The sequence below is a fragment of the Opisthocomus hoazin genome, chromosome 7 (genome assembly GCF_030867145.1).
Source record: "Opisthocomus hoazin isolate bOpiHoa1 chromosome 7, bOpiHoa1.hap1, whole genome shotgun sequence".
NCBI classification, from domain to species: domain Eukaryota; kingdom Metazoa; phylum Chordata; class Aves; order Opisthocomiformes; family Opisthocomidae; genus Opisthocomus; species Opisthocomus hoazin.
The window spans coordinates 58,205,619-58,230,541 of NC_134420.1; the positions used below are offsets into that span (position 1 = coordinate 58,205,619).

General features: G+C 45.3%; 2 protein-coding genes across 7 annotated transcripts in view; both read left to right on the forward strand.

Annotated features, from left to right (window-relative positions):
• Positions 1–157: 157 nt before the first annotated feature.
• On the forward strand, positions 158–7,142 carry GLRX5 (glutaredoxin 5). The gene is made up of 2 exons (XM_075426595.1): positions 158–464; positions 5,738–7,142. The coding sequence occupies exons 1-2, from the start codon at positions 173–175 to the stop codon at positions 5,914–5,916; spliced, it is 471 nt and encodes a 156-aa protein (XP_075282710.1). The 5' UTR covers positions 158–172; the 3' UTR covers positions 5,917–7,142.
• Positions 7,143–12,384: 5,242 nt separating this feature from the next.
• LOC104331505 (protein TUNAR) overlaps positions 12,385–24,923 on the forward strand; it is a 173,223-nt gene continuing 160,684 nt past the window's right edge. For 5 of the 6 annotated variants that reach the window (XM_075427355.1, XM_075427357.1, XM_075427358.1 and 2 more), the window contains exon 1: positions 12,387–12,761. The gene's annotated coding sequence lies outside the window, so the exon portion shown is untranslated. Of the gene's footprint in view, positions 12,762–24,923 lie in introns of all 6 variants that reach the window. The other variant, XM_075427363.1, reaches the window with a different exon arrangement.

Below are 24,923 nucleotides of genomic sequence, written 5' to 3' on the forward strand. Positions count from 1 at the left end.
TATCTTCACGCTACTGGCTGTCGGTGCTGATTGGCAGCTGAGTACGCCTATGCGTAGAAAAACCTCCCCCGCGACCTTTCTCGCTCCCCGCCAATAGGCGGCCGGCACTGGCTGGGGTCCGGCGGAGCGCGGCGGGGGCCGGCAGTGGGCGCGGGTGGGCGGCCGGAGCAGCATGAGCGCCGTGGTGCGCGCGGGCTGGCGGTTGGGCGCCGCCTCCGCGCGGGGCCGGTGCGGGCGGGCGCTGAGCCAGGCGGCGGGCGACGGGGCCGAGGGGGGCGGCGGGTCGGGGTCGCGGGAGGCGGTGGAGCGGCTGGTGCGGGAGCACCCGGTGGTGGTGTTCATGAAGGGCAGCCCGGCGCAGCCCCTCTGCGGCTTCAGCAACGCCGTCGTGCAGATCCTGCGCCTGCACGGCGTGGAGGACTACCGCGCCCACGACGTCCTGCAGGACCCCGACCTCCGCCAAGGTCAGCGCCGGGGCCGCCCTCGGGCGCCGCCCGCCCCGCTGCCGGGCCTTGCTGCGGGCCGCGCTGTGAGGCGCCGCGGTGTCGGGGCGTCGGCGGCCGTGGCTGGCGTGGGGATGCCGCCCGCGCCTCCCGCTGGGGTCCCGCGGCCCGGCCCGGGGCGGCCTGCTTGTCCGCGGGGTGCAGCCGCCGTCGGATCGTCGGGCCTCGCTGCCTTGGCGGGCTCGGAGGCGCGGGGCCGCGTTGGAACACCCCTAGAGCGCCGCGCCGTGCGGGCGGGCCGCCTGCGTCCCGGTGAACGGTGTGGGGAGGCTGCGTTGGCTGCTCGGGCCTGTGCCGCCGTGTGCCCTGCCGACACCGCTGGGCCGGGTTCTGGGCACAAAGCACAAAGTTACGCTCATCACGCGCACGAGGAACGCGTAGCGATAGCTTCACCGGCACTGCGCGAGTGGCAGGAGCTGTTCTGCCTGAGGGTTCCACTAGTTGTGGAAGGCTGGTGCTCGGTTCGCGTAGTGCTCTTCTTCCTGCTTTTCCTCTTCGGTGTGCATAGCTGACTGTTAAGGTTTTGTGTGGTTATTTGAGAAAGATTTAAAACAAAAAAACCCAGAAGTACATAGTAATTAGTTTTGTGGGTGCATAGCATTAACAGTTCTTGTCCAAAGTATACTAAAATGTGCTTTAAATCCACATGCTGGCATGTATCAGGTGACTTTCTTCTGTGTTTTTGGTATCATCTGACTGATTCAGTTTTTCATTAGCTTTTAGCCAAAAGCCTGATTTTTTTCCAACCCTTGTTTGCATTTCAGCTCACAGGCACAATAGTTGGTATGGTATAAAAACTTAAATACTGGAATTTGGGTGTGATGACTTTTTTTGTTAATGAATGTTTGTTTTATTCAAGTAAATCTGCTGCTGCCTTTGGCAGGTGAGAAAATTATGGTAGTTTTCCAAACTTTATTTACATATCTGAATATATTAAACTTACGGTTTACTAGAACAAACTCATAAACTAAAAAGAAGGCAACAAAATCTTGAGGTCATGCCATCAGCATTTCACTTTTGCTTGAGAGGGCTTTTGTGAGCCCTGGGACAGTGCATTTGTCAGTTATAACCTCTGGGCCTTGACCATGTGAATATACAGGGTTTTCTTCCTATGCAACAGGAGCATCTCCATTCTGAGCACAGCGAATGGTTCCTCCACATGAAGTCTGGCTTGTGCTGGGTGAGCTGAGAGGTTTTTGCCCTCCTGGCTTTGGCTACCTGAGCTTTGAATTGAAATTAGTGGTGTGATCTGGACTGTTTGGCTGAGCCGTGCTGAATGCAGTCACAGAGCGTACACTTGCACAATATCCTGCTGGCTCTCAGGTGCTGAAAGAAGTTGTTCTGTTCGCTTTCATGCACCAACTTTGGCACTTGTCCGACTGCGCGGAGAGCCAGCTCGGTTTATTAACTGGATCACTGGGCATGCATGGTGCAGTAGTTTGTTGTACTGCGAGGTGGGTGCCGGAGCCAGCGCCAGGGATGGAGCCTTGAAGCAAGGAGCTGGGGAACGACACCGCCACTTGCAAGGCCAGCGGGCTGTTGTGTTGCTCCAACTGTATCGCACACTACGCCCTAAAAAGCTGTTGTGTGCCTGCTTCTGTGGATAGCAGTCTCTGACAGCGGAGAGGGCAGGGCCGCTGGGAGCTGTGGCTCTATCAGTTGCCAAGTGTGATTCAGCAGTGGCTGCCTGCAGGCCCTCTTCGTCTCCTCCTGGAGCTGGCTTCAGGTGCTGAAAAGCTAGATATGCAGCATGTGGCGCTTTCCTAAGCCCTCTCTGTGAACATATTCTGCACTGCATGCATGTGGGGTTAGCGAGGGGATGCTGAGCCTGTTAGCTGTGAAAATAGCGCGTGCATCTGTTCGGCGAAGGATTGATCTGCCTGGAGGTTACTGCATGTGAGCTGGTCACCAGCTTGGTGGTCAGCTGAACAGAAAGTGTTTGCATGTGTGTGTGCTTACACCATTTGTGGTCAGAGCTGGCTGTTTGTGGAGATGATGGTTCAGGCATGCTTGAAGTGCTGGCTGGTTCCTTTCCTGTGCCTATTGGGACACCTTATTTTTAAGTTGTTAAGAGTTCAACTGCTGAAACTTGCCCTGCACTTAAAATACGGCAAGCTGTAAAACCAAAACAACTCTGCTACTTGCCTCTTCACCTAAATGCAGACTCAGATCTCCGAAACGAAAGAGTTATTGGTACTTCGTGTGATTTATCTGAACTTGAGCTTGAGTGTATGCTTCCCTGACACAGATCCTTCATTATTAAAGTTTGTTTAAGGGACCTCGGCACTCTTGCTTGGACTGTGGTTCCGTGGCAATTCAAGTTTCTCCAAGTTGGCTGTGCCACAAGTGATCCTGGTCTCAGCTGGTGGACAGCATGGTTCAGGTCATAAGGTGGTGGAGAAGCTTGGGTTGCACGCTGGAAAAGTGGTGGTTTAAACTGGTTTGAACTGCTGTGGTAGTTCGCCCTCAGATTATTTTCACTGTTGCTTTGCATTGCCTAAGTATGAGATACTGCCGAGAAGGTGGTCTTGGTCCTTCCTCCTGCCCTTGGGCTAACTTCCCCTCAGTCGTGCTTGCACCAGTGCTAACAATCTTTTGTGAGAACGTGTTGCTCTTCTGGAGAAAGGGTGATAGGAATGAGAGTGGTTGCTTGAGTCAGTTCTCTGATACGGCCCGTCATTTGTTGGTGCGAATGCGGGCAAGGGGGAGACTGAGAGCTGGTAACTGGAGCTGGGGGAGGGGGGTGGGAGTGTGCTAGGTACCCCTGTCAGTAGCAGTTTACACCAGTCCTGGTTTCACAGCCACCCAAAAGTGTGCTAGCTCAGCCGTCAGACTTCAAACCTGATCCGTGGAGCAGGTTTTACACAGCAAGTGGTGCTTCAACACAGAAGCTGCAGCTTCTGCAGCACCGCGGGAGGTGTAGACCTGCAGGGAGGGCGACGGGGATCCCTTGGGGCATCTCTGCTGCCCAAGGGTTCGTCACAAAAGCACATCCCGGGTGCAGCAAGTGTAGACCAGGCTGGCGTGCTTTAACACGACTGAAATAGTATCAGTATGTGCTCTGCTAAGCTGGGAGTTGGCTAGCCGCTTCAGGAGGTGTGCAGTTTGTAATCTGGTTGAGCCTCGTGCAGGCAGGCGCTTAAAGCAACTTGTCCAATACACGAAATGCAGCACACAGAGCAACGGAGCGTGATTGTATTTGTATTTTTCTCTGAAGTTGGACAGATCCTTGAAAGTACTATCAGTGCTTGTATGGATGCGCAGTTGGGTCCTTGCAGGAAATATTTCAGTTAGAGAATAACTGGTGTAAATATTACTGTGGAATGCTTATTGGCAGTAGGTTTATTAGGTAGCACCCTTGGTTCTCAATTCGTTTAGCTTTACGGTATAATAACAAAACCAAACCCTATTTTGTATCTGCAGTGGCTTCTTTGAGTAGGGTTGTCCTTAGTGTGCCTTAGAGTTGGGACTCAGTTTTTCATTGCAACTTTCGGGTTAAAAGATTTTTAGGACAGACCACTTTTGAGTGCTCAAAGACCAAGGAGTGTTCAAGAAAAGTACTGTCAAGCATAAGTCCACGTCAAAACTGCTAATTTCTGCAATCTGTACCTAAAGAATTGAGAGGTTTTAATGAAATGCTAAGGAAGAAGTTGCAGGTGGTGACATGCTGGAGATGAGGTTAGATGGTTACGGGTTCCCTTTGGCCTTGATTTGTATGCTAAACTTGGTATTTTGGACTTTTGAAGCATTGGTTGTCCATGCACAAAATCGTAAGTCAAAAGAAAATCTCCTAGCTGATGTTGTACTTCATGGTTAGGAACACCTTGTCACAACAAAATGTTTTTCCTAGATTACTGTTACTTTAGTGGATTTTTTTAAACACACTAGTATTTGACTAAGGGGATTTATTAGTTCTTCTTAATTTTTTATGCATTAAAACTGTAATCCCATTGCATATTCATGCATTTCTGCATATTTATTAAAAAAGTGTTTTACGTTCCAGTGAAGTAAGCATAATTTGCTTATATGGTTATTTTTTTTTGCCTCAAATATTTTGGGTTTTACCTTTACAGTCGTCAGACGTTAAAATCTTTTCTAAGGGGAACGCAAATTCCCGTGTGTTTTCTGCTGTACAGGTCTAAGGTTGCTGTTTGCTGTTAGTACTTTGTCAGCCTATGCTAAAGCTCACACGGGCTTGTTAAGAGGGTTGACTTCCAAGGTGAATGGGCTCTGATGATCTGAAAGGCACCTCTGTTGTCTGTAGGCTTATATTTGCCATATGGGCTTTCGTACCTTCGCTGGAAAAATTCCAGGTGTTGCATGTTAAAAATGTATAAAAATGTTGAGTTCAGATCTTGGTATCTAAGCAAGTGCTGGTGGACTCGGTGTAAGAGCATGCAGACGTAGAATTTAACTATTTCCTGTGCTACAGAAATAATGGCTTTGTGTAAAGGGTCATTTAAAAAGTGGCAAATGAGATACAATGGTTCTTCTGTATAATTTTTTGTGTGATGTTCTTAAGTGCCAGTGAGGATTCAGTTTATACCAGCTGATCAGTTAATATTTGTGGATGGTCTTATATTTGTCTTCTATGAAGTATCATTTTAAACTTTAATTCTGTACTTCGTAATTATGACTCGAGCTTAGTTTTGTTTAGTGAGTCCTTTTAAGAGGCTTCAGCCTTTGTGCCCCTCCCAAGGGCTGTAAGGTCTGGCAATGAAAGATAACGCAATTTGAAATTTGTAACGCTTCTTCTAGAGGAGCGAATGTATCTTGCAATTGAAATTGCAGTAGTAAGTGTAACTGCGCGAATTCAGTAAAATCATAAAATATTTTAAAGTCTCTTTGAGAAATGTAAAGGATAACTGAATGTAATCAGTTCTCAAAGTTTTCCAAGACTTCTCATTTCTTTAATTGATTGAAAAATCGCATTTGCTTGTTTCCTGGGAGGGCAAAGAGGTGCTACGTTTTTCCCGCTCCTGTTTGAAGTCAGTAGAGGAGCTCACTCTATATCTTTCACCCCACACCTCTGAGTTGGAATGAGAAACATACCGAACTTTAACGTCATTTTTCTGATAGTGCTTCTGTTTTATAGATACATTTTTGCCTTGGTGGGGAAGAAATGAAAATATCAGTAGTTCTGTCAGGCTGAAGCAATGTATTCTGTTTAAAAACCCATCCTGTTTGGAGAGTGGGGAAAGCCCTTTAATATTTTTATCTTTTTTCTTATGCAGGAATAAAAAACTACTCGAACTGGCCTACCATCCCACAAGTATACCTCAATGGTGAATTCGTTGGTGGCTGTGATATACTCCTCCAGATGCATCAGAATGGAGATCTCGTAGAAGAGCTGAAGAAGCTAGGGATCCGTTCTGCGCTGCTGGATGCAAAGAAAGACCAAGACAAAAAGTAAAACAAGCAATAAAAGATGCTGTGACAGGAATAAAGCAAATCTTTGATAAGAACTTGTTACCAGTAAAGCCTTACGAACTTCAGCTCAAAGAAGGCATCTTTTTGAACTGACACTAAGATTTACCTGTGTATGTCTGTTAGTTCATAGTAAATGTAGTGATCTTGGTGTTTTGATTTATGGATATTGTGAAAATTTGATTATAACCACTGCACTGTAAAGTGTACATTTGTGGAAGTTGTGTTTAAAAAAAAGAAAAAGTTCACTTCTAAAAGCATTCACTTCTTGATTGAGTCAGGAGTAAACAAAAAGAACTAATGATATTTTTATGGATTTTGAGTGTGTGTTTCTCTGTTCTTTGATACATGAACGTACGCAAACAGTGTTTGCATTCCCTTGCTCCTCTTGAAAAAGTGTTAAGTAATAGTGCATCAGTTTTGCTGTATAGCTCCTGGTGATGAGACTTCCTGAGAGCCTGTAAAACTTCTGTAATCACATATGATGTAGGAGAAAAAATAGTCTTCAAACAATATAGAAGAATGAAGATTATATAAGAGTGCATGAAATATACTTTTATTCCAAAGAGTAAAAATAAACAGACTTGTACAAATACATGCATAATGGTCATTATTACTTTGTAACATTCTGTTGGCTTTTAAAAGGTTGCGAAGAATTGTGCCTAAAGATTTTATAAAACCTTTTCTACCTCTTGCAAAGCAGCTTTTCACCCCTGCTTATGTACTTTTGTATTGCGGTTCAGTGTCAGTGCTAAAATGTGGGAATTATTTCAGGCTTCAGTATTCTATCTTGAAATAGTATGGGAGAATAATTCAGTTACTACTGTAATCTTGTATTATTTGCTAGTTACTAAGTTATCTTTTTATATTTGTTGTATTTCCAACTATTTTCTCCTGACTGCTGTGCTTTGAAGAATGTGGTCTTCAAACGTGGGATTAACAGATGAAATGTTTCACACAGACGAGTGCAGTAGAGAGGCTACTGAAAAGATAAATATTTCTTTGTGGAAATTCTCTGAAGTCTTCAATACCTATATAACCACATTTCCCCAAGTTAAATTACATTAACCAGTGTAGCTTCAGTGATACAGCAATGCTGCTAAGGTTAAAGGCTAACCAAGGTGTTTCTAAGTGCAGTTTACTTTTATTAATACAAATCAGTTTACATATGAATTCAGCAAATGATTGGAAATAAACTGTATTTTACATTGATTGTCTACAATAGTTCCTCTTTATTTTGACTACCCTAATGAAACTGGTACTACTTTTGATTTGAAACCTAAAATGTTTTCCACTGCATAGGATAGAAAACACTGGTTTAGAGAAAGGAAGAATTGTGAATGGTCAGTGGAAGAGGTCGGACTGGAACTTGTAGACAAGAGAGATTTGATGGAAGTTCCAGTTCTAAATCAACCCTGTCCACTTGAGCAGGCTGTCCAGTGGAGTGACTATAGTGGTACGTTCTTTACAGAATTTGCCAAACTGGTTACAGTAAGCTTACTGTATAGTTTTAATACAGTCTGTATCACCAGGCTTAAATACGGCGTGTATGTGCTCTCTGTATTCACTTGTTCTTGACAGCTGCCCCGTACCAGCCGCGGTGACTGAATGGCCACGGGCTGTGAAGAAGTTACACCCCGAGGCAGTCGCTTGTGGCGGCTGGGCGTGGAGATGTCAGTGCAGGACTTTTTTGTTTGCCTACCACATCACATTCATGAAATGCAAAGCTTTAGGTAGAGATGAAGGTTAGTTCTGAGCATTTTGGTGTTACCACTCTTTCGATTCAAATTAAATAGCTTTCCTATGGCTAATCTTTCACAAGTAGTTTTTGCCATTCTGAATATAAAATTATGTTTAGAAAAATAAGTGGATTTCAAAAGCTTTTGGTTATTCATGTCAAAAGACCTATTGAAATCAATGTACACAGTAAACAAATAATACGTTAACAAAGAAAAGTAGATTATTTTCTGCTTTAGTGGTAACTCTTAGTCTGCTTACTAAATAAAATCTGTTAACAAACCCCCAAATCCGCTGTTTCGTAGAGCTCTATTCTTTGTTCATCCATGAAAGCTGAATGTGTTTCAGTACTATCTGGTGGTAGCTTAACATAAAGATAACTTCAGCGTTGTTGGATCTTTTTCCTCTAAGCAGCAAAACTTTTCTCCCAGCGTGCGTTCCTGCTCTTACCAAAACGAGTTTTTCTACTTTCTCTACTTCCTTACCCTTAGACTTTTTAATTATTTGGTTAAAGTTTTGCAATATATACAATAGTGTTTATATCAGTCCTTTGCCTGATTGGAGTGCGTTGTGATTGAGCAAGAAAAAGCAACAGTGATACCGTAAAGCATGTGTGACAGCCACAGAAGTGGGAATATAAAATGTGACTTCTGCCTGCATTCCTGTGCAAGCCGTATCTTTCCAGGCTTGGTGTGCATGAGCAGTTGTGTTACATATTACATCTATATAAATGCTCGTGTTCATCCAACTGCAATAAATTAATCGCTGTCTGCTTAAATTGTAAAACCTCAGATGCTCACAGAGAGGCTTATTGTGGGAGCTGACTGAGAGTATTTTCCTGAAGAAGCTAGTTCTCAGTTACATTGATCATCTCAGAAGATGGGCAGTATTCTGTACTCTGCTCATCAACTTTTGCTGTCCCTCAAACTAGAGGCAAAAGAGAGCATGTGCTTCCAATCTAAAAGGGACGCTACTGCAAATGAGCTGGGTTTTTTTGAGGAAAAAATCATGGCTTTCCTTGATGAGAGAACTGAACCTGCCTTTTTCATGCTCTTTGGCAGTGAGAGAATGTAACTGATAATATTGGAGTCTGGGGTGACCACCAGTGGATGTGCTGAGCTGATACTGGGGGGCTGGTGCTAGCTGGGAAGATCCATGAGGAGTCCCTGGTCGAGGGGATGCAAAGGGTTGTGTGGGGAAAAGGGTGACTTTCCCCCCAGGAGGAGTGGCTTGGCACAGGAGATGAGGGCAATGATGGAGAGAGAACACTGGCACTGCTACTTGTGCTTCCCTGACCATGTTGCAGTAAAACAGAGACCGGAGAGGTGGTGGTGCTCAGAACACGGCTTGGGAAGGCTGGCTGAAGCTGCTGAGGAGGACAGCCAAGAGCAAAGACGGGGAGCTGCACTTGCTGGTTTTGGTGGATAAAGAAGCAACGCTGCCTGGTCTGGAGTTTGGTCTGCTGGGGTAAGCAGCAGGCAGGCGTCAGGGCTGTGCATGGGCATTGCCACCTGCAGCGCTCCTGCAGGTCAGGGTTGGTCGCATGGAGCTGCGAGCTCCAAATTGCTGTGGAGTCCCATCCTCGCTACTGGTGTTGGGCAGGCATCCCAGCTGCCTGCCCCTCCGCGGAGGTGCTCCTGGGCTTGTTCTGGCTGTAGTGCACTGCTGAGGGCCTCCAATGAGACGAACACGTGAACTATTGTCTATGATTGTTACTCTGTTATTTCAGGATTGTGGTATGAATGTTTGCCAAACTGGAAACAATTATTGTATTTACTTACATTTTATTCTGAGGATGCCCTTGGTGCTGCTGCTGTAGTAAAAGGCTGAGCTGAGTGGACCAACTTATTCACCAGATCATAAATTAAGCTAATCTTCTGCATCTTCTAACGCTTCTTGCCTCTTACAGATAAAGCAAGGTCGTTAGATTTAAGCAAATTTTTCGCATGTCAAAACCTACCTGGTGTCCTCAGCCTTCACCAAAGAGGAGGTAGGGTTTCTTTGCTCTTCTTGAACTGGTCCTGGCAGTGGGCAGAAGGAAGCAGGTTACAAGCACTTGTGCTGCTAGTTTTGATTTGGGAGAATTCGAATCAGTTCAACGAAAAGTTGTTTCCCTGAGAAAACCAGCTGTTAACAGCTCAAGACGTCTTAATGGGTTACAGGCTGTGTTTCTCAGCCCCAGTGACCGTTTCCTTGCCTTAATTTTGCTAGCGGATGTCCAGATGTGGTCAATATTCTCCATTGCTTGTCTAGAAATGCTTGGCAGGATATTTCCAGGAGCCTGTCAATGTTAACAAAGTGTGTAGAAAACAATCAAATGTGGGAACATGAAATCAAAGAGTCTTACCAAGGAAAATCTCTCTTGGGCTGGCACCAAGAACCCCATCAAGGCCCTGTCAGCGCCTGCATCTAAGAAGGGCAATACTGAAAAGCAGAGCTGGCAGCTTTAGCAATAAATCCCTGTCTAATCCAGTTTGCATGTCCCTTCAAAGCAACCAGATCTCCTTACATGGGGTTTTTCACCATCTGTATTACAGGATTGTGTAAAAAAAAAATGCTCCTTAGTTAAAGGATATGCGTTACCTGTTAAGGAGTCTCTGTGAGCGAAGGTGGAAAGAGAATGCAGAAAGGTAAAGAGAGTTGGAAGGTCTGGGATCGTTCGTCGTGCAGTGTGATGGGTCAAGCTTGCTGTTGGCTGAAAGGGCTGAGATGAAAACACTGCTCTGGAAGAGGCTGTGGTTCATTATTTGATTTTGACTTCTTTGCTGGAGTGCTGCTTGTTCTGTTGAATAGTTCTGTCTCACAGCGCTGCTGTCCCTTACGTGGGCTGATCATGGCTATAGAAATGCCCAACCAATTTAACTACACGGGGCCTATCGCAGCAGAGCTTTTAGGAAAAACAGGTTTTAGCTACACAGAAAATAGGGCTGAAGTAGCTAAGATTCTGATTTATAAACTTTCCCTCATCATCCAGCTTCTCACACGTGCCCGTTTCCCTGGAAGTAAGGGAGCAGGCCAGGAGCAAGGGCCGTTTCAGTTAGAAAGACCGTCGTACTGCGTAGGATCCGAGGGCGTCGCAGGGTGCGGCCGAGAGGAATGTGCCGTGCTGCACAGAGTGAGCAAGCATTCATACCTTCACAGCTTTGAAGATGGCTTCTCATTAATCAGACACCAGAAATGCTTGCAGGAGAGCAGCCTGCAGCTCGTGCTCCCCTCTCCAGAAGGAAGAAAACCTTTCAAGGGTGACTTTTATTCTCAAATGCTTTAAGACCTTTCAAACAAAGAAACACACTCAATTTCCTTAAAGGTGGACGAAGTCACCAGAAACTTTTCTCTAGCTGCTGAAATACATGCTGTGATTTCCAGGGTACCTTGTTTATCTTAAATATATGCAGGTGGTGACGGTTTGTAGCAACCTATGAAGAATTCAAGGGCCAAGTCCAATATTAATTTTGAAACGGCTTTGCCAATTAAAGAAGTTAATTCTAACAAGCAACAGAGGCACAACATGTTTCATTTTGTTTTTGTTTTGTTTTGTTTTTAAATTGTTGCAGCTGTTCTACATAAAAAGCAGTGAGACTGCTCCTACACACACTGAGGTGCTGGCACGCGTGTCTGTGTCGTTACACGTTGTTCCTTCTAACAAGGAGCTTGCGCAGGGGGCTTACTTACCATCTTTTAAAGATGAGCTTCTGTAAAATTGTACTTGGTGTGTAACAACGAAATGAGTCAAAAGGGGCTCTGGAGGAGTGTTGAATTAGAGAAAAATCATTGAATTACACTTTTTGGCCTGTTCTGTAAGCACTCTCTTCAAAGCCTGAAGGATTTAATGTACAGTTTAGCCTTGTAACAGTGAAGTGGGGCACTCAAATATGGATTTTGCAGACTAACATAAACTGAAATACAGAGGAGTGATTTGCAACTTGTACCATAACAGCTATAGAAAGAATAAAGTTTGGGAGCCTGTAGTCTTAAACCTAGGATCTACTGAGCAAGAAACACATGGTTTTACAGGGGTATCGCAGCAAGTGTTTTAGAGCTTGCAGATACACCCTACAGTGAGCATCTCTGAGATGCTGCTTGTCAGACGGGAGCTCCCCGTTGCATGGCAATATGACGAAACCTAACATTTCTGTTCTTATCCACCATTTCACTTGTCTAAAATATAAACAGTCCTCCAAGTAGATTTAGGTTTGGGGTTTGTGGGGTTGTTTTTTGAGGGGGGTTGGTTTGTTGGGTTTTTTTTTGTTTGTTTGGGGATTATGGGTTTTTTTCTGAAAGAAAATTCAGATATTCTCTGACAAGTGGTGCCTCTGGGTCACTCAAAGAGGCTGTGGCCCATGGAGACTGGGTACGTATCCAAACCTCCACAGCTTGGCGGAGATCAGCTTCAGGGCTGGTGTTCGAGTGTCCTGTACTGCCGAGGGTACGACCACGCAGACCCGAGGACGGGCTTTCCTCCGGTACTCGGTCTGTTCACCCGTCTGCGCTGCGCCAGGAGAGAGAAGCAGCAGTGTCTGAGGGCAAACGGGTGCGAGGAGGCCGACGCCGCCCGAAAGGAAAGCAAATCAAGGCGACAGGCTGGACCCCGGGGCGCCGGGCCGGGCTGCTGGGCGGCGGCCGCCCACGCGATGGCGCTGCCGGGCCGGGGAGGCGGCGGGCCCGGCGGCCCTGGCGCTGCGGCCCTGCCTGCCCCGCGGCCGCGGTGCGCGCCGCTCGCTGGCCTCTGCCGCTGCTGCTGGGAGGAGGCGGTGTCAGCGCTGAGCCCGTGGCGCGCCCCGCTCCGCTGCGCGATGCCGTGCCCGCACCGACGACCCTGCGCCCTGGGTGGAGGCGACGCTAGGGCGTGAGGGCGATGGTTTCCCCCTCGGACTGCGTCGCTGGCGAGGTGGCAACGCCGAGGCGGGGAGCGGCTTCGCAGCTCGTTGCCCTCAGCGGGGCTACCGCCTGAGCAGCGCCCTGCCGAAGCCCGGCGCTTGCTGGGTGCCCGCTGCCTCGCTGCGAGGGCTGGGGGCCTCCTGGCGACCCGCCGCCAGCCATCTTCCCCCGCCACCCTCCGAGGAGGCCGGCCCGGAGCACACGTGTCTGGGTGAGGTAAGCGCGAGGGCGGCGAGGGCGGAGCGCGGGGCGCGATGCCGCGTTGCCCCCGGCGCGGACGGGGCGCACGGCCCCGGGGACCCTCGCCCCGTGTCGCGGGGCACGAGGCGCCCGTTTCCCTCCCGCGCTGGCGGCCGCGGCGAGCGCGTGGGTCTGCGGCCGCACCAGGGCGGGAAGGTGCGAGGGGGCCAGGGGGAGCGCGGGGGGTCCTCGGGCCAGGGCGTCGCAGCAGAGCGAGAGGGCGCAGGGCTCTGGTGGCGTTTTCTGTTGATTTGCCGTTTGTTGGCGTCCTCTGCATGGGTTCAGAGGCTTCGAGTTTGGCCGGAGCAGAACGGCGGGAGCTGGGTCGGGCCAGCGGATGCCCTGGCGGTGGCTGCAGCAGCACCAAGTCACCAGGCTGGGCATCTTGATGGAAGAGTTCAGTGAGGGCCTTTTCCCCAGTTGCAGGAGGGCTGATGTCTACAGGTGTTTCTGCGTGCGTAACCAGACAGCGACCAGGCTTTTGCACGAGATACAAATCAGCGGCTCTAATTCCCCAAGTCTTCCACCTGAGCTGTTTCCTATCCGACCAGGCACTACCAAAACGAGGTCTTTTCACGTTCAGGCTCAGAGGCAGACAGCCAGCCTGCTGCAGGTATGTGGATGGTTTACAAGGCTTCGCTAAGTGCAGCTGCCGTTCTGCTACAAAGTCACTGTGAGCTGTTGCACCCAGAGCTCTGTGGCTGAAGTGAGCGTGACCGCTGGCGGTGAAGTGCTCGGCGAGCAGAGAGCCATTCGTGGGGAGGACGGCCAAACCACACGTGGCATGGACCAACCAGGGAGGCCAGTAAAGGATTTAAGGACTATGTCTGTTGTGCTGCATTTCATCTCCTCTCTTCCTAAACTAGAGAGCAGCAATTCAGTGTTTAGCCTTGGCAGCGCTTGCGGCAGGCAGAGCAGTACTAATTCTCATTGCCTTTTCCATGACTGGAGGTAGGCTGGCTTTTTTATCTTTTTTTCCCCAACTACTTGCTAACAATAAGTGATTTAAAACTCAGCTGACATGTTGTGGGGGATTTTACTGCATGTGAAATTATTTGGCAGTGTGTGAGGAGGGAGCTGGGTAAGGATGGGGTTGAGGAACTCTGTTGTCCAACAGTAATTAGGTGTGTCAGCAGCAGGAAACCAGAAGAAAATACAAAAGAAGCTTCTAATGATTTAGGAAGGAGCATAACAGAAATATAGTAGCCTGAAGCAAGTCTGTTCAAATACCTTCACTTTTCGTGTGGACTTGAGGTACAATTCGGCTCGCTCTGATGAAGAACTGTCAAGTTTTAGTGTTGGACGTTGCTCAAGCCCAAGCCTCAGGAGCGAGTACAGTGAGCAGGAGATGGTTTAGGGCTCAGGCAACAACTTTAACTCCATCAATGTGGTCCTGCACGTCTCTGTCTCAAAAAAATAAGATCTTCCAACGTATTAAAGGGGAGCCTTAGCAGGCACCAGATGGTAAGTTACATATTTTGTTTTAGGGACCATTTTGCACTGAACTCTTGGATAAAAAAAGTGCTAAGGATCAACACAGTGATTCAAACCTCGAAGACCTCTCTCCTCTGAGAGCGCAACCCACCAAGCTATAGTGTCAGCCTTCCTTCTACCTCAGAAGCTTTGAGGTTCTTTCTGAGCCAGGAACCCTGCCCCAACAAGCGGGAGAGAGTGTGATCTCTTCTGGCATGATGCCTGTTGCTGGGTGCGCTGTTTGAGATTGGAAATGCTGGCTTGACCTCCCTCGCACACGGCCTTTCTGTGTCTGGAAACAAGTACTACAATCACTGCGCTGTTGCAGAAATGAGGCTTCCACCACCAGGTTGTTACTGGTATGGATTACACACTCCAGGTTTGCCAGCTACAGACTGGTTTCTGCCTTTGGCAGATCTGAAACATGGGGTAGGTGCCTATTTTTTCAGCCTGGGCCAGAGATATAAGTAGGTATGGAATTTCAGATGAAAATTCACCTTTTTAGGTGCCCAAATCATGATATCCTACTTTTTCGTTCTTAGTATTAAGGAACATGCAGAAAGGAATTCAAGGCAAGATTAGATCTGGAGCTGCTAACAGACATATAAATGTAATATGGTCCAGTAACTTAGTGGGAAATAAAGTACTAAAAAGTGACTGAAATTTGAACTTCAGAACATCTAGGTTTTGGTCACGTTCAGAGGATTAGTCAAGAAAGCTCCTGAGAGAAGAGTACAGGAAGAAAAATGCTTAGAGTTGCCATGAATTCCACTTAAGAACAATAATAAGGTCTGGAGAGCAAGTATGTTGCTAACAAAAATAATACTAGGCAGGCAAGGAGTAAACCAGTACAACCGAGCTAGAGAGCTTTTTTTAGTCAAATGGAAATCGTTCCAGATTTGAAAATCTAACCTTCATTTACCAATACCTTAGTTTATTAATTAGCATAAACACTAGATGAAAGGCAAATTAAAGGGAAATATGGTAGACTGCAAACAGCTGAAGGTATAAAATAAGAATCCTTCAGGTTTATCAGTCAGAAGAGTAGGAATAATTAATTGGTAGTTCAGAAACTGGATCACTGAAGATTAAAGGCAGAAATTAAAGAAGATAAAGACTGAGAATCTAAATTATTTCTTTGTGTCACTCATCAGCACAGAGAATATCACAGCAATACCTACTGGGACTTGCTCTTTTCTGGTAATCAGGATGTGTCAGAAGAAGAGCTGGAACAAATCGATAATTTAAAAAGCAACAAATCATCAGCTCCAGATGGTACATTGAAAAGTTCTGAATGAGCTTAGTACGAAATAGCTGCTCTGCAGCAAAATATGCCTTCCATAATTAAAATCAGCTATTTCATTGGAGAATTGGAGGGTAACAATTATACCTGAATTTAAAAACGGGATTGAGATAATTTAAGGAAGCACACACTCTCTTTACCCAGACATACATTTGTGTTTTGTTAACTGGTTGAAAACAGAATGTAAGGTAGAAGAAAAAGAAAAAAAGGGAAAATGGTGTCATGATAGGATCTAAAGAGCAAGGTTTCTGCAAAGAAAAGTCATGCCTCATCATTAATCTGTTATAACGCCAGCTGGACCAATTTTGCCACAGACAAAGAAGAAGCAACCACTGTGATTTAGATAAACCTCAAAGGACCTTTGGCTGTGTAGGGTACTGTGAATCAAAGTGAAGGGATCTTCCTGGATGTCTCTTGGCTGATGTGACCGTGCCAGGCTGCATGTCCAAAAAGCCCTGACCATCCTTGGCATCTCCATGCCGCATCAATGCGATGACTTGTTCCTGCTCTGTGGTGGTGAAATCCCACCCAAATGTCACCAAGCCCTGCTTTCAGCTGCCCTGGGAGGTGAGAAACGGAGAAAGGGGATAAGAGATCTGTTTTCAGGCTCTGAGAGAGATTAGCCGCAGGTTATTTCTGTATGCCCGTTAGGTTTAGGAGTTGGAAAAGTTGAGTATTGTTGAGAAAGCTGACACACTGCTTTTAAATTTTAAGTCCTACAGAGGTTGTAAAGGCCATTCTGGGGAACTGCATGATGACAGAAACTAGGAATTGAGGAGCATCAGTGGCAGCTGTGGTGGGGGGACCTTCCTGCAGGTGACACTGAGATTGCAGCCTTGTGGTGGAAGCATACATGGGGAAAGAAAAACATTAACAAAAAAGTTAAGACCCTCCAACTTGTTAAGTAGGAGCGGGCTGGCTGAATCCTTTTTACCACTGTCAGTGTCACTCACTAGAAGTGTGTATAGTACTGTCTTTTTAAAAAAGATATTTTGAATTAGCCAAGTAACAAGAGGAATTTAGTACTAGGGGAACAGAAAATGAACATGGCAAAGAATCTCACTCCAGAAGAAGAAAGAAGAGGGAAAGTATTAATCCACCCCCCAATGCCACGCATGAATTAGATACAGTTTCCTTGTTACATGGTTTAACAACATTGCTGTATGTTTATAGTGAATACTCTGGATGAGCCGAGAGGAAAATGTCATCAGAATCCATACCTTTACCCTTAACAATGTGGGTTTTATATTTTGATTTTATGCAAATTGGGATGATTTGTGGCCTCCTCATTATGTTCTTTGTTTCCGTGCGCTGCTGCAGAGGTACCCACCAGCTTCCATGCTGCCAGCGAAGGCTGGCAAACTGCCTGTGTTACCTGGGGAAAAAAAATCTCAGTAGGATTCTGTGGAACAGTTTAAAAAAAAAAAGAAACCAAACCCACAAATATTTCATGCCCAGAACCTTTGTTAAAAATCAGCAGTTTTCATCAGCTTCAACCGGTGGTTCTTTGCTCTTCTAGACAGACAACAGAGCTACTACCTCCTTGTTTCCACTTCTCCTTTATCCTTTGTTTTTGTCTGCTAGTCCTCCTCCTCCATTTCTTCTGATCTCTGCTTCCATGTATTCTTCCCTCGTTCCTAGGATCTCCCCTTTCTTGCCTCCCTCTCCCCAGGTGTGTGATGCTGCTGTTGTTCATCTTCCTCTATACCTACTGCTGCCTCCTCATAGTATTGTCAGCTCACAGCTGTACTGACTGGTGCCCAGCTGGAGTCAGTTATGCCAGCACAGCTAATTAGAAGGCATAGGATGCTGTGTCTTATTCTTGAGATCTGTACATCTGAAAATCACAATGTGCTCTGCTGATTAGAAAATACTGATTTATAGTATTACAGAAATTATACAAATAAAAAAAAAAAAAAGTATTTACAAGCTTCTGGGACAACCCTACTGGTTTTCTCTCTTCTCTGTTCTGTACGATTATTTTCATATCAGTAAGCTCCAGTGTACAGCATTTCTAGTGTTTCGCTGGGTATTTGCAGCGACATCAGCCACAAGATGTCTGGAGAAACACTATATTTATTGGTGATAAACTAAAAGGTAGATTTTAGAAAAAACATGTTTCACTTTTTCCTTTAAATTTTCTACGCAGTCACAGAAGGGAAGAAAGGATGGTGCAGAGGGGCCCAGGACAATTTTAAAGCAGCAAATTTAGATGTGAAATCAGTTTCACCGTGGCAGCATGAGGCAGAGCAGCAGAGCTGATTCACTTGGCTCCTGACAGTCCCGAGGGTCCTACTGCTCAGCTTTTTCAGTGCTCTTCTACAAGAAAGATGTCTCCTCTCTAATACCGTGGGATGCTGTGGCTTATGTCGTCACACAGTAATTCAGCTGCTTGATGTGACAGTTTGATGATATGCATCTGGGCTTTTCCTGATGCAAGATCCACGTAGAGTTGAATTGCTAACACTTCAGGGTCAGTAGGTTTTGGTCCTTCGTTTCCGTTCATGAAAGCACTCATAACTGTCAAAGCTGAAGAGAACTACGACCTTGCAAAACACTTGAATCACTTGTACATCAATGCCATTGTCAAATGTTTCTTTAGAACTGGTTTGCATGCCTGAATCTCAGACCAACATGCAGTGATCTTGTTACTTCTGCACCGGCAGAACAGCAGACAGCTCTGACGTCTTTTCCCATACCCAAAACTACTTTGGGCTGGATAACACGATAAGATGTTGGTGATGGTTGCCTAGAACAATTCTCAAAACCGCTTTATTCATCACTAAGACAAAGAAAATTTTCCTCCTCAGTAGCAGGACTATGGAGTGAGAAATAGACATAGGCACAGTCTGTGGAAAAGATTTGTATTAACTGTCAATAACATCTTGTGCACTCTTCTAAGATGTCCAAGTTTTGAATGTTTGGCTGGGCTCCAGCTAGCAGAAAAATATAGATATATCTTCTAAGCAGAATAAGGTAAATTGTAACTATGCAGTTTGTGACTCCTCCCCTCCCTTCATGGCTTAAGGTAGGGTCTTCGGGTTGGTGGATGAGTTGTTTTTCATTTTTTACCTCCCGAAATACTGGAGTGGGAGAGTGAAACTTCAGATCTTGTGTCTAGGAGAAATTGCTATCTAGTCTTTTATTTGGAGAGCCAAACTTAAAATTAAAGGCAGTTTTTCTCTGAAGAGGTGTGTTATTTTGTCTGGTCCATTATTGTGAATTTGTTGTCCAGAACTGCTGAGTTCAGCTAGAATTTTAGGTGCTTGGTTGCTTTGAAAATCAGGGTTTCCAAATCCAGTCAGCGGGCTGTGGTGGTTTATGTAGTAATTCTGGCACTGAGGATGAAATAGAGGCTCTCCCTTTCAGAGGGACCCTCTTACTTAAAGGACTTCAGGGATCAAAAGTACTGTAACCTTCCTGCTTAAAGTCCTTTCCACCTTGAGGTAAACTGAATTCCACCAGGAACTGAAGTCCCCGAGTTCAGCATAAAATGATGAAGCCCCAAACAGGACGCTTGCGTGAGCCCTTCTAGATTACTATTTGACACTTCATTTTTCTTGTGGCAATCATAAAGAGTGCATGATGGAGCTCTACGACATCCCCCCTACGGTGTACTGGGAGCTGGTATCGTGAGAGGGCAACAGGAACCTATCGGTTTGAATTTCATTAGGTAGGCAAATCGTTGTTTTACTGTATCAGTAGTTGGGTTAATACTTCCTTCTGTTCACTGTCCTGCTTTGACTGGAATTTCAAATGCTGAAGCCAATCTGAGATTTTACCTTCTAGTTCTTATATTTCTACTTCCAGTTGACCACGCTATGTTGCCATCTTGATTTTTCAGTCTGGATGTCTCCATTTAAATCTTCTGAAAACCAATTTACCCTATTCTGCCATGCAGTACATTCCTAGTGAGTCCCGGAGACTGGTGTCTGGGGACTTGCTTGACTTTGAGATCAAGCCCTGGAGGATGGAGATATAGAACTACAATTGATTTTTCAGAATTGATTTTCTCCTATTAGTTGTCTTCAGATGAGTGATTCACTCACTTAACTTTAGACTGGCTCATGAGATTGAAGAGCACTTACTTGCACTCATATTTTAAATGTCTCCTACCATTGCTTTATAAACAGGCAGTTGAATGATGATAAGTTTGAACCCAAAGTACCTATTTTCTTTGCCACACTGAAGTGTAGCTGAAAGCATCCAAAGTTTGGAGTAGCTGTTAAGAAAGTGATTTACTGTTTTTCAGAACTGCTTTGATTGATAAGCCCCACTGGAGCTAAACAAATGTGTATGACTTTTGTAGCCATAATAATACAAGTCTGTACACTTTCTGATGAAATTCAAAGAAGCACTGCATTCTCTTCTCCCTGTGGTTAGGGCAGAGCAAGCAGTTCAGGAGGAGACACTGACCTCTTACAGCAGTTTGTGGAGGAACTATGGTCATGATACCGGAGTAGGAATGGTGAGACTCTAGGCTTCGTTACTGACTCTGCTGGAGATGCTTCCTCCAGGGCTTAGGTTCTGTTTCCCATTACATCAATGACTTAACCTAATTTTTTTGATCCATGAACACTGATTAACCCACTGAATAGGGTTTGTCCTTGGGACGGTTTCTGCAGCACCAGTGACAAGTGATCAGTGATTCTAGTGTTGTTAGTGCTGTCTCTCTGGTCCCCTTGGTGAAATGGGATGCACAGGCTAAAAAGCACTTTGCTGTGGTGTGTAAAACCTGGGTGGGTTTTAACGTGAGGGCTGGGCAAACACTGCCATCCACATGGAGGCCTCTACGTGTGAAATGGCTATTTGTGCTCTGATCATAGTCAATGATGATCCACCAGTACTGGTAATGGGATCCAGAGAGTTGTGCAAGCACCAGGGGCTCAGTTCCATTGCTTAAACTTCAGTGTCTGGTGCCATCTGAGGTGCCCTGGAGTAAGTGGGACATCCGTAGAGAGTTGGAGATTTGGCACCGGACTTTTGCTGTTCTGGACTGGCAGCTGCAGGTGCCACCGGACACCTCCAGCTGTCAATTTACTCAATCAGACCTAGCTGTCCACTTGAGGATAGGCTGAATTGCTCTCAAGGGTCTGCTTACGGTGGTGACAAAATCTCCCAGCGAGGGCAACGTGGACACGTCACTTGCATTTAGACACCTGGATGGAGGCATCTTCACCTCCATCTAAATGCAGTCTTCTGTAGATAAAGATACAGGTCCAGCTCCTGTGGATATTTGGAGTTAAATATCTAGGTAAGCAGCTCTGGGGCAATGTATTCAACCTGGGTTTAATACCTATTATAGGATGAAATGAATTGCCCTCTGAAAGTGTCTTTCGTCAAACTGACTGCAGAGAAAGATGAGGCATATTAGCTGTTTAACTTTCAGGTTAAGAAAGGGAAAAGCATCCCACCTTTAGTTTAAATGTAATCCTTGTAACTCTGCTGACCCAGAAACAGTTTTCTTCAGTTATCTGCAGGAAGAGGTGTGCAGGAGACCCGGTAATGATATTCGGAACCTCAGGAGCATCCTATATATTTCTGAACTTTGCAAAATGCAATTGACTTAAAGACAGTTGGAATCGAGCAAAGCATAAACTGAAAGCTTACTGTTTGCCCTTCTCCAAATAAAACTTTACACCTTTGCAGCCCAAAAAATCTGTGGAAATGAGAATACATCCTCACTCTGTTTCCCTGGACAATTTCAGTCTTCACCGCCCAGGCAGTGGTTTCTTATCTCCTCCCCCTATTTTCCTCCTTTTTGAAAGATGAAAAGACCACAACTTCACTAACGTTGGTCTGGGAGGCATACAAGCTGTGATGGCTGCTGTGGGATTGATGAGGGAAGTTTTGTGTGGGAGTAATGACATTTTCAAATTAAGGCTGGCTGACCCAGATGCTCTTTATAGACATATCTCATTTAGAAGCTTAAGTGAATTATATGGTCGAAGTTTTAAAAGGAAGTGGGAAGGGAAAAACTGGGACAACTGAAAAAAAGCGGACAAAATGAATGTCTGAAAAGTGCCATAGGGACCGTATGAACCCACAATTCACCGATCACCCTGGAGAAGTGGAATTCATTGCAGCAAAGTAGTAGGTAAATCCTCAACTGGTGTAAACTGAGTTAAATCCAGTGGGAATAATTTCACTTATACAAATAAGAATCCAGCTTTCACTAATGTGGGCTGATGGCTCTGGTGAGAAGGTGATAGCATCAGGTTGATATGTCATTAAAAAATGTTATTTTGCCTCCATAATTGTCCAGAATGTCATGTTCTGCAGGTGCTTTGATTAGTTTATCTTTTTATCTGTGCATAGATGATGAGAATGACTGGAACTTTAAATGGATAACATTTATTCTTGATTTACATATACATAGAAAAATGCACATTTATCTATCAAGTAGAGTGCATAGAGCTATTGGGCTGAAAGAGCAAGCAAATCCTGGCAGCTAGAAGTTTCCTCATGGACACTACTATTCTGTGCTTAGATCCATGCAGAGGGGCGTATGTATTTGTATGGACTTCTAAGGAAAGCAAGCAAGAAGGTTACACTGATAATCTGCTGTTTGTATTCCTGTGGTGCCATGATTATAAAGATCCTGAATGACCTTACAAGGCATAACGAAAAGAGGGTCACGACTAATATAATGCCAGGAACAGCACCAGGGTTCTGAAGTGCAGCCCTGGCAGGGGATTTGCACAAGAGCTCTGTGGCAAAAGCAAGAACAGAGTCGAGATTCCTGGGTTTCAGCTCTGCACCACAAAGACTCTGTAGCAGAGTCATCTAGGCAGTCCAGGTTTCTCTCCACACCTGCTGGTCACTGTCATCAGGAGTGCTGTGTACTAATGCATATATGATACATGTATACTATATAGAGCTATTACCAAGGTTTGCTCTATGCAAATAAACTGTGATGCCATCACTGCTTGATGGTCTGGAGATCTGCTAGGTGAATAGGGTACGATTGCAGCACGAACCTGTAACTGAACTCCTTTCATCTGGGGCCACCAAACTACTGAGTTTGTGCCTGGTTGAGGAACACTCTTGTGTCAGATACCCTGTGCTGGTGGGAAGTACCCTGGCATCAGTGGTCAGCCACACAGAGTGACAGGTCCAGCCGTGTTCCCTGGTCTAACTCCTTGTCATGGTCTGGAAGTTGGAACAGAGCAGAGGATGTTGTGCTGGCTGAAGAGCTCCCAGTGTCCCCTGGGAACACTCCGGAGGATGTCGCATCCTAGAGAAGCTGCTGGAGGTAAGCGCACAGACAGAAGGTGAGAGGAATACTTTTGGCATCCTGAAGTGAGAGATAACATAACCGGCTTGTGCAGTGTGGCTGAAAATACACTTCTAATGAATCTGTACCGATCATTTCCCATCTCCCCCTCCACGTTTGTGCCTCCCTTAGCTCAGCCCTCTGTACATCTTTCTTTCTTTAAACCAGCACTGAAATCTCTTAGTTGCAAATTTCCATAGACAGAATTGGATTAAAATAGACCAGAAATAAAGCACTTCTGCCTTCACATACACTTTTATCAAGTCTTGTAGTTCTTTGAGTAGATTTTACCAACCCTTCACTCCTCCAGATGCTGTCACGGCTTTCATACGTCAGCACAAAGCTTAGGCAACCTCATCAATCAGTCCTTCTGCCTCAGGGCAGCAGGTGCCTGTGCAGGCACTATTTGCTGAAGGAGAGATTTCACTTGGGCTAGTGGGAAGAACAGAGGATCTGGAGGAGAATTGTGGCTCGGTGCACATCAGGGGTGGCTAACTCTGCCACTAGGAAACATCATCCCTCTTTCGGAATAATACATCTGACAAGTGAACCCACCTTCATTATTAGTTTGGATCATGACAGGAAAATAAACTTTCCTATACAGAAGATACTGCTTGTCCTTCACTTATGTAAGCCAGAGCTATGGCTTCTGGGCTCTCACTGAATGCCTCCTTTGCTCTGTACTTTTCCAGCTCATTTGATACAGTTTTGTGTTTTGGGGGTTTTTTTGTAAGGCTTTAAAAAAAAAAAAGATGTATTAATTGCACAAATGCTTGGTGGAGAGGAAGGCTCATGTCAAAAGGTTTAAGCTTTGGTTTCGATTTGGATGAGTGCCTGAAATTTAGCTCTGAATTTCTTTGAATTTATAAATACTAATATCCACCTGTAATTCTGGTTCAAATCAAGAGCAAGACTTTTATTCTGTTCAGGTTCCTCATCTCTGCTTATCACCATAGCAAATGCGCACTTTTCCAGCAAGCAGCAAGTGGCATGAGTAACAGCCAAGTAATGCTGCTTCTTTCTTTCCGGCAGTTTTGGTGAGAACAGCCAAGGTCTGGCCATTCAGGCTAAAGGACTTAAAAAGGTACTTGATATTTTTAAGGACACTTGCAAAATTTAATACAAATTATCTTTGTTTGGGAATTTTTCTGCTCTTGGCTGGCCCATGTTAATCAAATACGGGGCAAGCATTCAGCATCCTTTCGATTTCCCAAAGCCGCAGAGCAAGAGAGTGTCCATAACAAAGCGTTTAGCCATAGAAGCTGATGCCCAGGAATGGAATGATTAGATCAGATAAATTAAAGTCTGAAGACAGCTGAAGGCATGACAATAGGACAGAAATAACGTTTTAGTTATGACAAAATAGTGAGAAAAGGCTCATGCATTTAAAAATTGGGAATTTATGTTTTCTTACCACCTGAGTAGAAAAACATTATAGGATTTAGAACTGATATTGAACAGAGAAGTGAAAAGGATTGATTTGGGATTGGATATATGATAAAGTTAGGAAAGTCAGAGGAGACTTTTTTCTGACTAGTTGGTAGGACTGTAGTTAGAAGTGTCTGTGGTGCCATGCCCTCTGTAAACAAGTATGTCGTTTCAGTCTGCTTTTCTGTGCCTGCATGTTTTCTTGTGTATTTGCTGATTGCTGTTCCAACACAGATAAAGTCATACTGTAATCTTTTGGCAACAGATTTGCTGGGTGTATTTGGGAGTTTTCAGCTGCTGGTAAGGCTGGAAATGTCACCAAGGCATGGCATTTTATGGTAGTTGGAGATTTCTGTTTCCAGTGTCAAGAGAGACAAGACAGACAAAATGCTGTCTGACTCCCAGACACACTTGGTCTTGAGCACAGGGCTGAGGGTATCCAGCGATATTTTAATCTGAAGGAACTCTTCTTTCACCTGCAAAAAGCGAGCCGAATTAGGAGCTTCTTTTCTTAACCACTCATGATTGAATACTGTGAGTATTTAATATTTGTATTGAATCTCAGATAATTGCTGAAGTGCTGAACTGCTGTCTCAACTTATCCACATGCGATTAATAATATTGATCACCCTACATTGACCTTGAGAGTTAATAACTG

Bases quoted from the DNA above. Each gene is read 5' to 3' on its own strand.
- GLRX5 (XM_075426595.1), top strand. From the start codon at position 173: ATGAGCGCCGTGGTGCGCGCGGGCTGGCGGTTGGGCGCCGCCTCCGCG. The intron at 465-5,737 runs GTCAGCGCCGGG...TTTCTTATGCAG, and splicing joins GGACCCCGACCTCCGCCAAG to GAATAAAAAACTACTCGAAC.